Source organism: Patiria miniata, unplaced genomic scaffold (assembly GCF_015706575.1).
Source record: "Patiria miniata isolate m_02_andy unplaced genomic scaffold, ASM1570657v1 HiC_scaffold_4, whole genome shotgun sequence".
NCBI lineage: Eukaryota > Metazoa > Echinodermata > Asteroidea > Valvatida > Asterinidae > Patiria > Patiria miniata.
In genome coordinates this window covers 8,320,881-8,335,997 of record NW_024037071.1, presented here as the reverse complement: position 1 = coordinate 8,335,997, position 15,117 = coordinate 8,320,881, and the positions used below count along the sequence as shown (strand labels likewise).

General features: G+C 39.7%; 1 protein-coding gene across 1 annotated transcript in view; it reads left to right on the top strand.

Annotated features, from left to right (window-relative positions):
- LOC119739668 (peripheral plasma membrane protein CASK-like) overlaps positions 1–15,117 on the top strand; it is a 109,491-nt gene that overhangs the window by 59,415 nt on the left and 34,959 nt on the right. Inside the window, 1 exon segment of the mRNA XM_038214680.1 lies at positions 11,194–11,280. Within this exon segment, the coding sequence (XP_038070608.1) occupies positions 11,194–11,280 (87 nt within the window).

Genomic DNA, 15,117 nt, shown 5'->3' with positions numbered 1-15,117 from the left:
TAAAAATACCTGTGTGCTTAATGTAATGCAATACTGCATCCGGCAGCAACGGTGCTGCAGTGGCACATATTTATTATTCAAGCGACAGACAAAAACAATCTTTGATTTTCTTTTTCAAATCTGAAATCGCACTGGTTCAAGAAATATTGTCTTCCAAATTTAAAGTCGGTTCATTTTACTTAACTAAAAATGTAAAAAAAAAAAAAACAGTTTCTTGTCCCGGCCCACTTCCGTGTGTTTTTGTTTTTTTTTTAATTCATATAATTAATTTCAGAATAATTTGATTAATTTGCAATATATTTTGCACATGATCTTGTCAATATATTGTCTTCCTATTTGTTTCCAACAAAATTGTATGGTAGCTATGAACTTGTAGCTCCATTGGACACTATTTTATGTCAGAAAATTAATCGAAAAAATTGAAGAATCCATCCGCTATCTTGGGGGGGGGGGGGGAAGCGCCCGCCTCCTCCATTTTTTCAAAAAGGCCGGATGAGAAACTACTTGGTTTTTTTTTTTGACTCGGCAAACATGAACAGCAAGTATTCCCGCTGCAAACTCGCAAAGGTTTACACAGTTTAACACCGGCAAATCCGTAACAATTGTTTCTGGACGTCGTATTCGCTTCGCATTTGTATTCACATAAAGTATGACCCAGCGTGTATCCTTGACAGTGCTATTCAGTGATCTTGATTAACGTGACGATTACAAAATGAACGAAAACAAAAGTATTTCAAGGACCATTTAACCCATATTTTTCTGCATTATTTTTTTGCAACAACTGAATGCAATATTGCATCATCGACACTACTGCTTTGGAAAAAAAACCCTCAAAAATTACAAAAATCACAATTATAATTGTCGTTTCTGTTTAACAAACACAGACGTGTATAAAACAAATGGTGTAAATTGACTCGTATTTAAAAGAATCTCGATCACGCACCCCCTGCGTGTCTTCTAATATCTACCCCGCCTTGCTCTGCTTGATACACGTCTCCCTCCACCCCCCCCCCCCCCTCCGGCACCAATTTCCCTTGTCTCATGCTCTCGCTATCTTCTAATTGGCTCGTTTAGCCAGCATCTGTCAAGACTTTGAACTTGCGGGAATGCGGTGCCGGCGGACTGAACCCGCGGCTGGTCTGCATTCCGGCAATGCCACGTGAGCGTAGCTGGCCCGCTAGAACAGGGCTCGAATTACAAAACTTAGGTTAGATGATCTCTCTGGTATACAAGACACAAGGGTCTTGTGTTTGATATCCCCTTTACCATCATTTAAGGTATACATGATACATTTTGGATCATTTGCTTTTTGATTCGAGCAACAAAACTGCTTGAAATCTATCTGAAGTTCCAATGTATACCTGTTGAAGTTATTGAAGTTTCAGCTTGATGGATATTATACATTTTGATAAAAAAATGAATAACCTACCGGTACATACATTGTTGTAATATTAATAATGTGTATTTATAAAGTGCACATATCCACCATTATCGGTGATCAAGGCACTACATCATTACATGTATTAGCCTGCTCATTGGGCCAATGAAACATCCCAAAGACCATCTCAGCTCCCTGGGGAGTATTCAGCTCCATGCTGCCATTTGGGCGCAAAGCAGCTAAAATCAATCACAATATACCATCTCTGCCCTAGCGGGTACCCATGTTTTTTTCCCCTCATGTTACCAGCTTGACCAGAATGCAAGCAGAAACGAGTGGGAGCCAATTTGCTTTGAGGTATCCTCAGTTGCCATTGGCAACCACATCACTCGTGCACATTTTCTGTTGGAATGTACTTTCTTGTCACTGCGCAATCAAAAATGTGTTTGTCTCCAATATGTAAAAAAAAATAAAAAAAATTGAGGGATCGTTGTGAAATTGTAGGAAAGAGAGAACAGTTGACGACTTTCCAGCACCCAGGCTAAAATATGATTTATTGGCTGATGAAATACCATTTGACAACATCCCCCAGTAGATAGTTGCCCGGAGCTTTTGCGATCCGCGGAAATTCTGCTGACATTCTTCACAAACCTTGGACGCAGTTTTCATTTTCAATAGACACCGCAAAAATGTCTTGAGTGCCTTTTTAACTGTCGGTGGATGATCTATTTCACATTCATATCGGAGTGTGCAGTGTTTCATTACAGGCCTCGGGCTAATCATTTGCATCATCGAAGGGAGAAAAACTGAAGTCTGTGTATTGAAATTTGGTTTCGATGTTCGCATAATGTACTAGCTGCAATGCGAGTCTGCCCAGCGTAGGTTACTCCGATAGCCTCGGGTCTGGCTATGAGTTGGTACATTGTAAGCAAATGCTTCTCTCGTTTCGGTCCCTATTGGTGACATTTTAAAGGTAGGGTAGACCATTTGCTGCTATCCAAGAAATTTAAGGTAAATTTAATTTTTTAAAAATGTAGATAGGTTTTCTTCACCGGACACCTGACCTCCGTGAAATCAAGTGGGGGAGGGCTGGACGCCATCTTCCCATGGGGGCGCAGTTCCAAACCATGGTTACTGGTAGACAATAACTACTGTTATTCGCTTTCCACAGACGTTAAAATAAACAGCCACTTATCATGATAACTCATACGGCTGTGCATTTCTCCGGATGCCAAATTTCCAGTGGGGGGGAGTGGCTTCCCCCCCCCCTTCCCGTAGGTACGGTGTTGGGATCATTTGCTGTTCATGCATTTTGTTAGTTATAACAGTACTCAAAATCCCCCCCCCCCCCAAAAAAAAAAAAAAACCATATTTTCCTGCCAGATGCCGGTTTCATTATCCATGAAGAATTCTTAAGTTCTCCAGGCTTGTCAGTTGGACACCATTATCCTGAAAATATATTACTTCCAAATAAAAATGTTGCCCGCTGGAAATAATGAATCGATGATTCCGGACACTCAGGCCAACATTAATCAGCACGGGTGTTTGTACCGCAATTCGGTCATAACTCTGGATGTGATCATTCGGAGAGCAGTAAACAGTACTTTGTAACACAATCCACTGTTGATTTATCACATCGTAGGCTCTCAGCTTGGGGGAGACACTGTCCCCCTTCCCTTTCTAACACCCCCCCCCCCCCCATGAGATCAATAAGGAGAAGCGGCGAAACAAAGAGCCGGAAAGAAATTGATCTGTGGATGAGAAGTTGAAGGGTCGAGAACATGAGGTGTACTCGGCAGATCCAGGGGTTTCAAAAGGGGTGGCTGGGTGCAGAAATTATTATCATAATTATTGGGAAGGTGTACATTTAGTTACCAAAAGGCGGAAAAATTGTGAACACAGATTTGCAAAGAAGTGTGAAGGCGATTTGGGAAAGAAATTTGGCTTGTTTCCCCAAGTAGTATGTACATGTATGTGTACGCGTGTTTATGGTGTAAATCGAGGACACACACATGCAACATCATCGATGGATCAAGGACAGAAACCAATGAGAGCTGTTGCGAAAAAGTTAGAGTACTGGTACATTCACCGGAGTTGAAATGTGTTCAACTTTTGCGAATTCGCAGCGCGAAAACGTCCCCGACATCACAAATTCTAGTTCACGTTTGCTTTCGTGCCGAGTATGAACCAACCTTTAGACAGAGGTGAAATTTGTCAGGGTTGTTCCTAATTCAGGATTTTTCCTGATTTCAGGATTGTTTCTGATTTCAGGATTTTTCCCAAATTCAGGATTTTTCCCGATTTCAGGATTTTTCCTGATTTCAGGATTTTTCCCGATTTCAGGATTTTCCCTGATTTCAGGATTTTTCCCAATTTCAGGATTTTTCCCAATTTCAGGATTTTTCCCAATTTCAGGATTTTTCCCAATTTCAGGATTTTTCCCAATTTCAGGATTTTTCCTGATTTCAGGATTTTCCTGATTTCAAGATTTTTCCTGAAATCAGATTTTCAGGATTTTTCCCGATTTCGGGATTTTTCCCGATTTCAGGATTGAAAGCATCACTTTGTGAAATCCAGAATTCCTTAGGTTTTTGCAAGTTTATAGAGATCAAAATAAATAGGCATTTTATCATAAACCCTGCATTGCCCTCAGCCCTCGACAAGCCACTAAACCTCTGCTGATTATGTTACGTGGATTTTTCATTTTCTCTCAATCTCACTCCTGCTGAGAAGATGAACATTGCAGATGCTCTGGACGTGCAAACGTGCACGTACATGTATGTAATACTCCAAATTCTGATGATTTTTTTCCCACCGGGTTACCAACTCCTGCCTCATTGATTCATCAACTCGCTCGGCCGGTTTCCCGCCACAGGTGGGGACCGGCCGTTGCTCAGTAAGGCATTGGCTAATGAACTCAGATGAGTGTGAGGTGGTGTCTGCTTCACTGGTTCCCCGGCTCCCCATCTCGTGCTGGTATTGAGTGGTTGGAATTAAATACACGGGGACAGCTAATCGGCTGTAATCAATCAATTAGGTGTATGATCATAAGAAAGAGAAAAAAAAGCACTGGTTTTTTTTTTCAGGAAAATCTTAAATTAAAAGTAATTTGACCTGAAAACATAAATTATCTTCATTTTTTCTTTCATTTTAAAGGGAAATACAACATTTGCAAACATCAAAAAATAAAATTACCAAATCATTTTGAAATACCTTGCTGGACTGTTAGTGAATGACAGTGTAAAGCATCCTGTAAATCATGGCACCTGGTATACTGTCATTTTCAAGAAAAGTGGTATTTTTGTATCAATTTCCAACACTGATCGGCCGATCAGCGTTGGAAAAAAACTGGCTTTTTTTCAAATACTGGCCCCAATTGGCCATCGCACTTGTTTGCAATCGATTACAAACCTATGAACGGGTACGAGCCAGCTAGACTGGTTCCCTGACCTTACAATTCCCCAATGTATGTAAACTGCTCTGTTTCTTCTTATATGGAGTCAGGGAACCAGACTACAGGAAAATGATTGTTTTCTTGGTTTTTATAGCATTTTCGAACCCAAAACCTCAAAAAAGTCAGTGTAACTATATTTGCTATATATTTCCAACCCCCCAATTCCATCCATTTCTGAAAATTACAGCAAAAGCAAATGATGTATATTCCTTTTAATATTTGAACGTGTATTTTAAAAAATATTTTGATGGACCAGAACCAAAAAATATTAATGTGGTATCACGAAACTCACAAGTGCATGTACCGGTACCTGTGTAGCACCGGCCACTTCAAAGTCTCATGTGGGATAATTTTATTACGACTTGACTCCCATGTTTGCACTCCCGTGTGACCGTGTCAACATTTTTCGGCATTTAACGTGGTCACAGCTTCAAAATCTTGTTACAGATGTATTTCTAGGTCAGATGCTGAAATTTTCACTCAGGAAAAGTACCGGGGCAGAGTCTGAATGTATATTTGCATTTACTTAAGATGAGCTGTGGCGATTCGATTTTGAAAAGTTACAGAGGTCTCGGGAGTCCTAGGTGATTGACTTTTCTTTGCACAACCTTAACTCAATATAAACTTTACTCAATGTTTGAATTTTTCGCAAGGGTATTGTAAAGTTTAATCCATTCTGTTTTTAGCCCCACCAACATTTTATCAGCACTGTGTGCTGAGGACGTGTTCTGAGAGCTTTAAATAAACAATTTACAAGCTAATACTCGGTGGGAATCGAACCCACAACCTACGTACTGTGGCTCTCCGCCATCTTGGAGGTGCGTGCTCTGGTTCCCCAGGGATACGCATGAACAGAACTTGTGTGCATTTATTGCTACTGAATTCAAAATAACAAGAAACACCTCCAACATGGCTGCCGAATTCAAAATGTCTATTGTGGGGAAATATCTGTCAGGAAGAGTTGCAGTCCCACCCTCGTTGAAAAACAAATTCATTCAATGTAACTTTGAGCACGCACTTGTACATATGTACTATGCAATAGGTGTTAATGTATTCTTGTGCATGTCTGGCGTTATTGCTTTTGCAGCGAATGACAAATCAATGGACACAGATATTGGAAGGGGGGGGGGGGGTGTTAACGGTAGTTTGGTGACCAAGGGCAATATACTGCATGATTCATTGAACAGGCAAGTGAGCATGAAGCTAACCCTCTGGGTATAAGGTTGAGAAGGAAGCGTAGAACTCAAACATAAACATTGGGGGGGGGGGAGGGGGGTAGGGGGAAGGGGGATGTAGTGCGGAATATTGAGCCAAGAGTGAAAGCTAATTGATTCATTGGACAGCCAAGTGAGCATGAAGTTAACCTTCTCGGTACGAGGTCAAGAACGAAACATAGAACTCATAGTAATTTGAGGGGGGAGGAGAGGGGGGCCTGGAGGGGGGGGGGGGGGGTAGTTGGAAGGGGGGGGGGGGTGGTAGTGTTGGAGTAAAGAGCCAAGGGCAATGTGCTGCTTGATTCATTGGCCAGCCAAGTGAGCATGAAGCTAACCTTCTCGGTACGAGGTCAAGAACGAAACATAGAACTCATAGTAATTTGAGGGGGGAGGGAAGGGGGGCCTGGAGGGGGGGGGGGGTAGGTGGAAGGGGGATGGTAGTGTTGGAGTAAAGAGCCAAGGGCAATGTGCTGCTTGATTCATTGGACAGCCAAGTGAGCATGAAGCTAACCTTTTCAGTACGAGGTCAAGAACGAAGCATAGAACTCAGTCATAGTAATTTGAGGGGGAGGGGGGTGGGGAAGGGGGTTGGTGAAAGGGGGGGGGTGTTGGTAGTGTTGGAGTACATGGAGTATACATACATGTATGTACAGCCAAGGGCAATGTGCTGCTTGATTCATTGGCCAGCCAAGTGAGCATGAAGCTAACCCTCTCCGCTACGAGAACTTGGCATTCAACACAAACATAGTAATCAATACAGGAAATTAAAGGGGGCTCTCAACTTCCGTGTTTTTTGTTTGTTTTGTTTTACCAAAACCTCATGACAAGATTTGAAGGTGTGTATGGTGCAGATAGCAATATGATCAAGTTCACATTGCACCTTGTGACAATCTCTTTTATAATACAAACTCACAAAAGAGATCTGTTACGTGGCGAAACGCAGATCAGTACCTCCTTCTTTTGAGAACGTCTCTGGAAGACACTTAAATTCTCGGACTCTTCTTTTTCCTTAATGAATTCTATCCCAACTAAAAATTTGAAGAAGAAAAATAAAATGAAAATGGGCCTTCGTGGATTCAAAACAGGGTTACAGGGAGCTTACGGTCCATACATGTAGCTAACCTCACTATCCACTAGGCTAACTGTGGCAGCTCTACAACAGCCATTCTTTCAAAGCTTCAATGTCTTGTAACTAGTTGACGACATGTATGTACGTAATAGTGATAGAGTGACGTCATTTTTTTTGGTCATGAATAAACATGCCGGTACCGGTACATGTAACTTAATAAAAAAATTAATTAAAAAAATCCATCTTATGAATAGTTAATGTGGTACCCGCTGCTATGTACATCAGATTCGAACCAGCCAACTGATCCTGTTAGCTCGGTGGTCGAGTGGTAAGACATCTGCACTAGAAAGCAGGACGTTATGGGTTCGAGTCCCACCCGAGTGATTTTTTCCAACTTTCACTCGGGAGGTAACACACTGAGTATTCAGTATTTATACGTCGGTGAAGGGCAAAACCTAGTTTGATTTACATGTAACTTTTCCATCGAAACTACTGAACATGGGTTCTGTGAGAGACATACTCAAAGAAGGAAGTATTGATCTGCTTGTGCAACCATAAACTCAAGATTATTAAAATCGCATGACCCATAAAATTTGACCAATTAGTTTGTCAGATTTCAGCAAATGTTGGCCGACTCAAGCCTCCCTAAAATAAACTGCTCTGTATTGCATACGATGACACACCATTTCCAGTCCTCTGATTTCACAGATGTCTTAATTGGCTTAGTGTTGTGAGAACAATGGATAAACTGGTTCAATAATATAAATGTGGCAACAAGGACGCATGCAGAAGCTAATAAAAACAATACCATCTGGTTGCGTTACATGTAGAAGACAACATTGCAGCAACGCTTTGTAAAACTTTCCCGGATTACAAAATGTTGCTGGCTAATTTGAGTCTGCCCTAATGCAATCTCGTTACATTCTTTCTAAGCCGCAAAGTCTGACAAGCATTATTGTCTGTGTCAGCATTGTTTGTTGATCCTTTCTCCTGATTACAATACCTCCCTCTTCACATTTGTTTGCAGCAGACAAGCGTTAATTGGCTAATGCTTTTAAGCTGTCCACTTGTGAGAGTGGCTGAGTATTGATTTGTACTTGTTCCAGGGATTAAGACAATTAATTAGCGAGTGGGTGGGCGGCAGGAAAGCTGTCTTGGAGAAAATGGTTACGATTTGCTTGGATGCGACGCATTTTGTGTGATAATGTATTATGCATGTATTTGTGTTCCCCCCCCCCCTTAAAGGGAATATACATCATTTGCTTTTGCTGTAATTTTCAGAAATGGATGGAATTGGGGGGTTGGAAATGTATAGCAAATATAGATACACTGACTTTTTTTAGGTTTTGGGTTCGAAAATGCTATAAAAACCAAGAAAAACAATCATTTTCCTGTAGTCTGATTCCCTGACTCCATATAAGAAGAAACAGAGCAGTTTACATACATTGGGGAATTGTAAGGTCAGGGAACCAGTCTAGCTGGCTTGTACCCGTTCATAGGTGTGTAATCGATTGCAAACAAGTGCGATGGTCAATTGGGGCCAGTATTTGAAAAAAAAGCCAGTTTTTTTCCAACGCTGGTCGGCCGACCAGCGTTGGAAATTGATACAAAAATACCACTTTTCTTGAAAATGACAGTATACCAGGTGCCATGATTTTACAGGATGCTTTACACTGTCATTCACTAACAGTCCAGCAAGGTATTTCAAAGTGATTTGGTAGTTTTATTTTTTGATGTTTGCAAATGTTGTATTTTCCCTTTAATATTGAAATTGATACATGCTATCAGAAATTCCGGTACAGTGTATGCATGTTTTACTACAAGAACCTATTTTTATGGCTGTTCATGGAATGCCATTGGAAGCTATTGAGCTGAGTGAGAATTACTGATTACTCTTTAGGCATTCAAACACAAATGAGATTGTAATCATTTGAGTCAAGACTTAAATAATATTTTTAAAGTCAGATTTTGTGTTTTGAATATTAGGAACAAGTCAACTCTTTTTTTTCTCTGAAATATTGACGGCGATTTTTGTCTGTTTTCCTTTGCACTTTTTTGTTCATTCATGGACATGATGGAGGTTGCAAAACGTCCATGTTTCACGGTATTTAATTGATTATTCATCAGTTCACAGAACGGTAATTGATCAGTGGTGGACACTGGACAACTGAACTTTGTGATCCTTTGACTAAAATTCACATGAGAATAGAGTATGCAAATTACGTGAAATTTTCACAGTTACTAGTCAATAACATGTACTTTATCCCTAAGTTATTTTTATGAAATGGGGCAAGCCACATATTTCAAAATAATATATTTTTTCTAATTCGGTCACTTTTTTTTTGACTCACCCTGTAGAAGTTGAAAAGACGTCTCCTACAATGTATTGATTTGTCATGATCTAGGGTTTTGAGAGAAACCAATTACATGTAAGCACTCTTTGAACAGCATAGTCTGTACGATTTCAGCAGAAAAAAATGTTAAGTTAAAATAATAGCAAGAGTCTATCATTTTCGCGTGCTGCTCTGCTCCAGTAAGGAACCGAATAGCATCATGTATTATAAGAACTTGCACAAAATTTTTCAATGTGGTACTGAAAATTAGCTTCATCTCCAAACATTTTTTTTTACCATTTAGCACTTGTAATACTTTGTATTACATTGTATTTCCCTGATGAGTCAAGAAAAAAAAATGGCCAAGACTGGTACGCACCTTTTTGTTGCCAGGGAATTTCTCAATCATTTACTACGGTTGCACAATGTTTTTACATATATAATAATCTTGTTTATCCTGCTATTTCAAGTTCACTTTAGACAAGGTTGTACTTGTTTTTAATGCACCAACTATTAAAAGAAACACATCATGTCAGGGTTTTAGCATTTGCACAGTTCACTGGCCCAGAATGGACAAAAAAAACAACCTTTCTCATATAAGCAGTGTTTTTTTTTAATCAAGCGTACATTTCAACCGCGGATCGAGTGCGATACATCTATGGTTTCTTGAATTCCACACGGTCGCTGCTTTGAAGTCTTGAGTGCCGAGCTGCACTTTGCCCATCTAGTCTTTAGTATTTCAGGCCGGATTGGATAACACGGGTCATGGCTTCAAAGCCCCGTCCTACTTTTTCATCTCGGAGTGAGGGACTGCGTGAATTCCTAAGATACCCCCATAAAATTGGAATTCATGCCTGGTTTTATTGGGGAAAAGGGAGGGGCTTAGTTGAGGTCATCATGAGACTCTTAGGGAGGGAGGATTTTAACTCTTGCTGCCAATAATACTGTTGCGATAAAATAGCGCCCTCGGTTTTGAGCTGGTGGCAGGCATATCCTGCGTGTCATAGTTCCCTGTATCATTTAATATTTAGTAGTATTGTAACACTATAATACGTAGTAAAGAAATTGCATGGTGGTTTACTGAAAATTGATAAAGATAATATTTATAATGACATCCATAATGTTATTGCATGTATTTTATTTTGTATTGAATACTTTAATAAATATAGTAATATGCAAACAAATATTTTCTGTTCAAAGACACTATGTCTTTGTACGTTGTTGAAAATAGATGGGATTGATATGATAAACACATTTCCAGTTTTGTAACATTCCCTCAGCAACGGATATGTAGGCCCTACATGTTACGTGAATACTAGTAATTCTGTAATTAAGAAAGAAAAGTCGCTGATTGGCGAAAGCCAAAGTTGCCAGGTACTACATGTAGTTGGTGATAGAATCTGGCTTTCTACATTCAGTGTTTTCAAATTGTCAGTCGAACCACAATCACATGACTTCTAAACTGAAGAGATCCTTTTCAGTTCCAATTGTCATTAAAAACGACGATAGGTTCGATGTCGAGGCTGTACAAGCTATTACAAGTTTAAGCGCCCTTGAAACAAAGACATTGATAAAATGGGGAGCCGCCAACATAGGGCTGTATAGCTCGGTTGGTAGAGTCGGAGGTTGCAGGTTCAAACCCCGCTCCAGTCTTTTTCTTTGTTCAACTTTAAATTTCAAACAGTTTGGCGTCCCAAAGGGTTTAAGCAATAACTGTTCCATCTCTGTGTGGATTTATCTTGTAGCTCTACGACAAGATCAACACCAAGTCCAGCGAGCAGATGCCTAACAAGAAGGACATCCCTTCAGACAGCGTCCAGAGATCCAAAGACGTAAGTAACAAACCTTCCCGCAAAACAGTCATATCTCTCCCCCCCCCCCCCCCCTTTTGGACCAGGGGGGATGGGCTATTGAATCATCCCCCACTTTTTCGTGATGCGAAAACAATACGGATTTCAAGGTAGTTTTGAACATCCCAACAACAAAAATGTATTCAGTAGCATTGTAAAGTGGAGAAACAAAGTACAAAAGCTTTTAAAATGTGCCGTTTGGATGGAAGCAGGAGTATACATATTGATATACATCTATATCCTGAAGAGCGCCCCCTAGTGTAAAGTGGTGTGTCCCCCCCCCCCCCTCAAATTTCCATGGCTGGGCAATTCTTGGATTTTGGTCATCCCCCATCTCCCCCCCCCCCCCCACCCCACTCGCCGGCACAGATTTACGCCACTGGGTACAACACTCGCCACGTTGTTCCAAACAGGTGGTGAATTTGGCATGAGAAATCTAAAACACCAAATATTTTTTGGTCACATCTATGATAAAAAAATGCATCCATCCCTTTTATTTGAGAACAGTGTCTCACAGGCCAACTGCATACCGCCCTCTCTTGAAAATTGATCCCCACTCCGGTGATTTTGACCCTGAAACCGCAAGATTTGCATTTTGCTACTGTTCCCCTCCCCCCCCCCCCCTTCTCTAATCTAATTACTTTCGTCCCCGGCTTTGGCGCGTGCAATGATTCATTGCAGTTGCCACATTATGACGTCCATAGGCATGTATCTTTTGAACCCAATTTGCCATATTGCGGGCGTAAAACCACATCAGTGGGGTAACAGGCCCAAATTGCCACCGTAGTTCATTTCTTGCAGGTGGGTCGACGATGATCAGGGTTATTTTTAGAACTCAACAGAGCCGTGTGGTGTGTGTTTCAGGTTAATGCTGCCCTCTGTTGTTCATTGTCTATGGAGTGATTTATGTTGTAATACTGTAAGGGACGGTAGACTAAAAAAAAAATTGAGGGGGGGGGGACGGTCGGCCACATTGTTATTGCTGTAAGTTCCTTTGATAAATGGCCTATTGTAGAATTTTCAAATAAACACTTAATAGTTTCTTGGGTTTGTTTTTTGTTGTGGGGGTGTTTTGTTGTTGGTGCGTTTTGTTTATTTTTGTTGTTTGTTTTTGCACAAAGTTGAAACTTGAGAAGTCATTACTTTGATCTACCGGGTATTTTGCTTCCAAATGTAAATTTTACCTTCTAATGACTTCCAAAATTATCAAAAATTCTCTAAAACCAAATCAATTCCTCCCCCTCCGCTGGCTCAATTTTTTTTTTACAGTATGCACAAGCAAAATTATTAGCAACCCTTCTCAGAAATTTGATTACAAAATCGATTAATTATTGACAACACTTGATGCCCAAAGTCTTACAATCTGTCAATTTCATGACCTTCCAATCAAACTGCAGTGTACCTTTTGGCTCAAAATTTAGTAGCATACATTTCATGTTAATTAGCTCAGTCAGAGCCGATTCTAAAGTGGCGTGCATCCTACACAGTGAAGAATGTATCCACCCCTATCATTAGCACCCTAATTAACCAGATTGGCACCCTGATTGGAAAGACAATGGATAACGAGGGGAGTGCCCAATTGAAGTTCCATCATCCATTAAATGACCTGATCGGTGCTTTACCAGAGAATGACAATTCTCTCTGTTAATTATCCTTCTCATTACTTGTAATGAAGTGACTTCTTTAGCGATCCATATGGGGGTTGCGCTTTTATTTTTTGTAATGCAATAATTAGAAAATTAATCTTTGTGTCCCATTTAAACCGTTACCTTTTCAATTTTTGTTTGCCATTTTTAAGGGTACATGTATTTTGGTGCCTTTTTGGTTTTTATGTTATGCAAATGTCTATATTCATTGGAAAAAGTGTGATGTCATTTCAAGCGAAAACCTCAATGTTAAAGCTATTTCAGCACCAAAACTTTCCAGATTTTTTGATATTTTCTTTGGTGATTTGTTGTGTCAGTACTGGCAGTAAGCCAATGAGCAAACTTTTGTCACAAATGTTTTAAATGAGCAAACTTTTGGGTTCACAATTTGATGAGTAAAAAACTCATAAACTGAACAGTGTCTTCTTGAAATGACATCACAGCAACAACACCCTCAGTTGTCCAGAAAAGCATGGACAATTTTAAATGTTTTAAAGAAGTGCACTTTTCAATCAAAATTAACCAAAAAGGGATGTCTCATAGCTTTCATACATTTCAGAGGAATGGAGATTTGCTACAAATATGCACACGTGTAAACTTCATCTCATGGGCATGATGGACCTTTTAAAGGGAAAATACAACATTTGCAAACATCAAAAAATAAAACTACCAAATCATTTTGAAATACCTTGCTGGACTGTTAGTGAATGACAGTGTAAAGCATCCTGTAAAATCATGGCACCTGGTATACTGTCATTTTCAAGAAAAGTGGTATTTTTGTATCAATTTCCAACGCTGATCGGCCGATCAGCGTTGGAAAAAACTGGCTTTTTTTTCAAATACTGGCCCCAATTGACCATCGTACTTGTTTGCAATCGATTACAAACCTATGAACGGGTACGAGCCAGCTAGACTGGTTCCCTGACCTTACAATTCCCCAATGTATGTAAACTGCTCTGTTTCTTCTTATATGGAGTCAGGGAACCAGACTATAGGAAAATGATTGTTTTTCTTGGTTTTTATAGCATTTTCGAACCCAAAACCTCAAAAAAGTCAGTGTAACTATATTTGCTATATATTTCCAACCCCCCAATTCCATCCATTTCTGAAAATTACAGTAAAAGCAAATGATGTATATTCCCTTTAATTAGCTCAGTCAGAGCCTATTCTAAAGTGGCGTGCATCCAACACAGTGAAGAATGTATCCACCTCTATCATTAGCACCCTAATTAACCAGATCGGCAGCCTGATTGGAGAGACAATGGATAACAAGGGGAGTGCCCAATTGAAGTTCCATCATCCATTAAATGACCTGATGGGTGCTTTACCAGAGAATGACATTTCTCTCTGTTAATTATCCTTCTCATTACTTGTAATGAAGTGACTTCTTTAGCGATCCATATGGGTGGGGGTTGCGCATATATTTTTTTGTAATGCAGTAATTAGAAAATTAATCTTTGTGTCCCATTTAAACCATTAACTTTTCAATTTTTGTTTGCCATTTTTAATAGTATTTTGGTGCCTTTTTGGTTTTTATGTTATGCAAATGTCTATATTCATGATATAAAGTGTGATGTCATTTCAAGCGGAAACCTCAATGTTAAATCTATTTCAGCACCAAAACTTTCCGGAATTTTTAAATATTTTCTTTGGTGATCTGTTGTGTCAGTACTGGCAGTAAGCCAATGAGCAAACTTTTCTCAAAAATGTTTTCAATGAGCAAATTTTTGGGTGCACAATTTGATGAGTAAAAAAACTCCTAAACTGAACAGTGTCTTCCTGAAATGACATCACAAGCAACAACACCCTCAGTTGTCCAGAAAAGCAAGGACAATTTTAAATGTTTTAAAGAAGTGCACTTTTCAATCAAAATTAACCAAAAAGGGATGTCTCATAGCTTTCATACATTTCAGAGGAATGGAGATTTGCTACAAATATGCACACGTGTAAACTTCATCTCATGGGCATGATGGACCTTTTAAAGGGAAAATACAACATTTGCAAACATCAAAAAAAAAAACTACCAAATCATTTTGAAATACCTTGCTGGACTGTTAGTGAATGACAGTGTAAAGCATCCTGTAAAATCATGGCACCTGGTATACTGTCATTTTCAAGAAAAGTGGTATTTTTGTATCAATTTCCAACGCTGATGGGCCGACCAGTGTTGGAA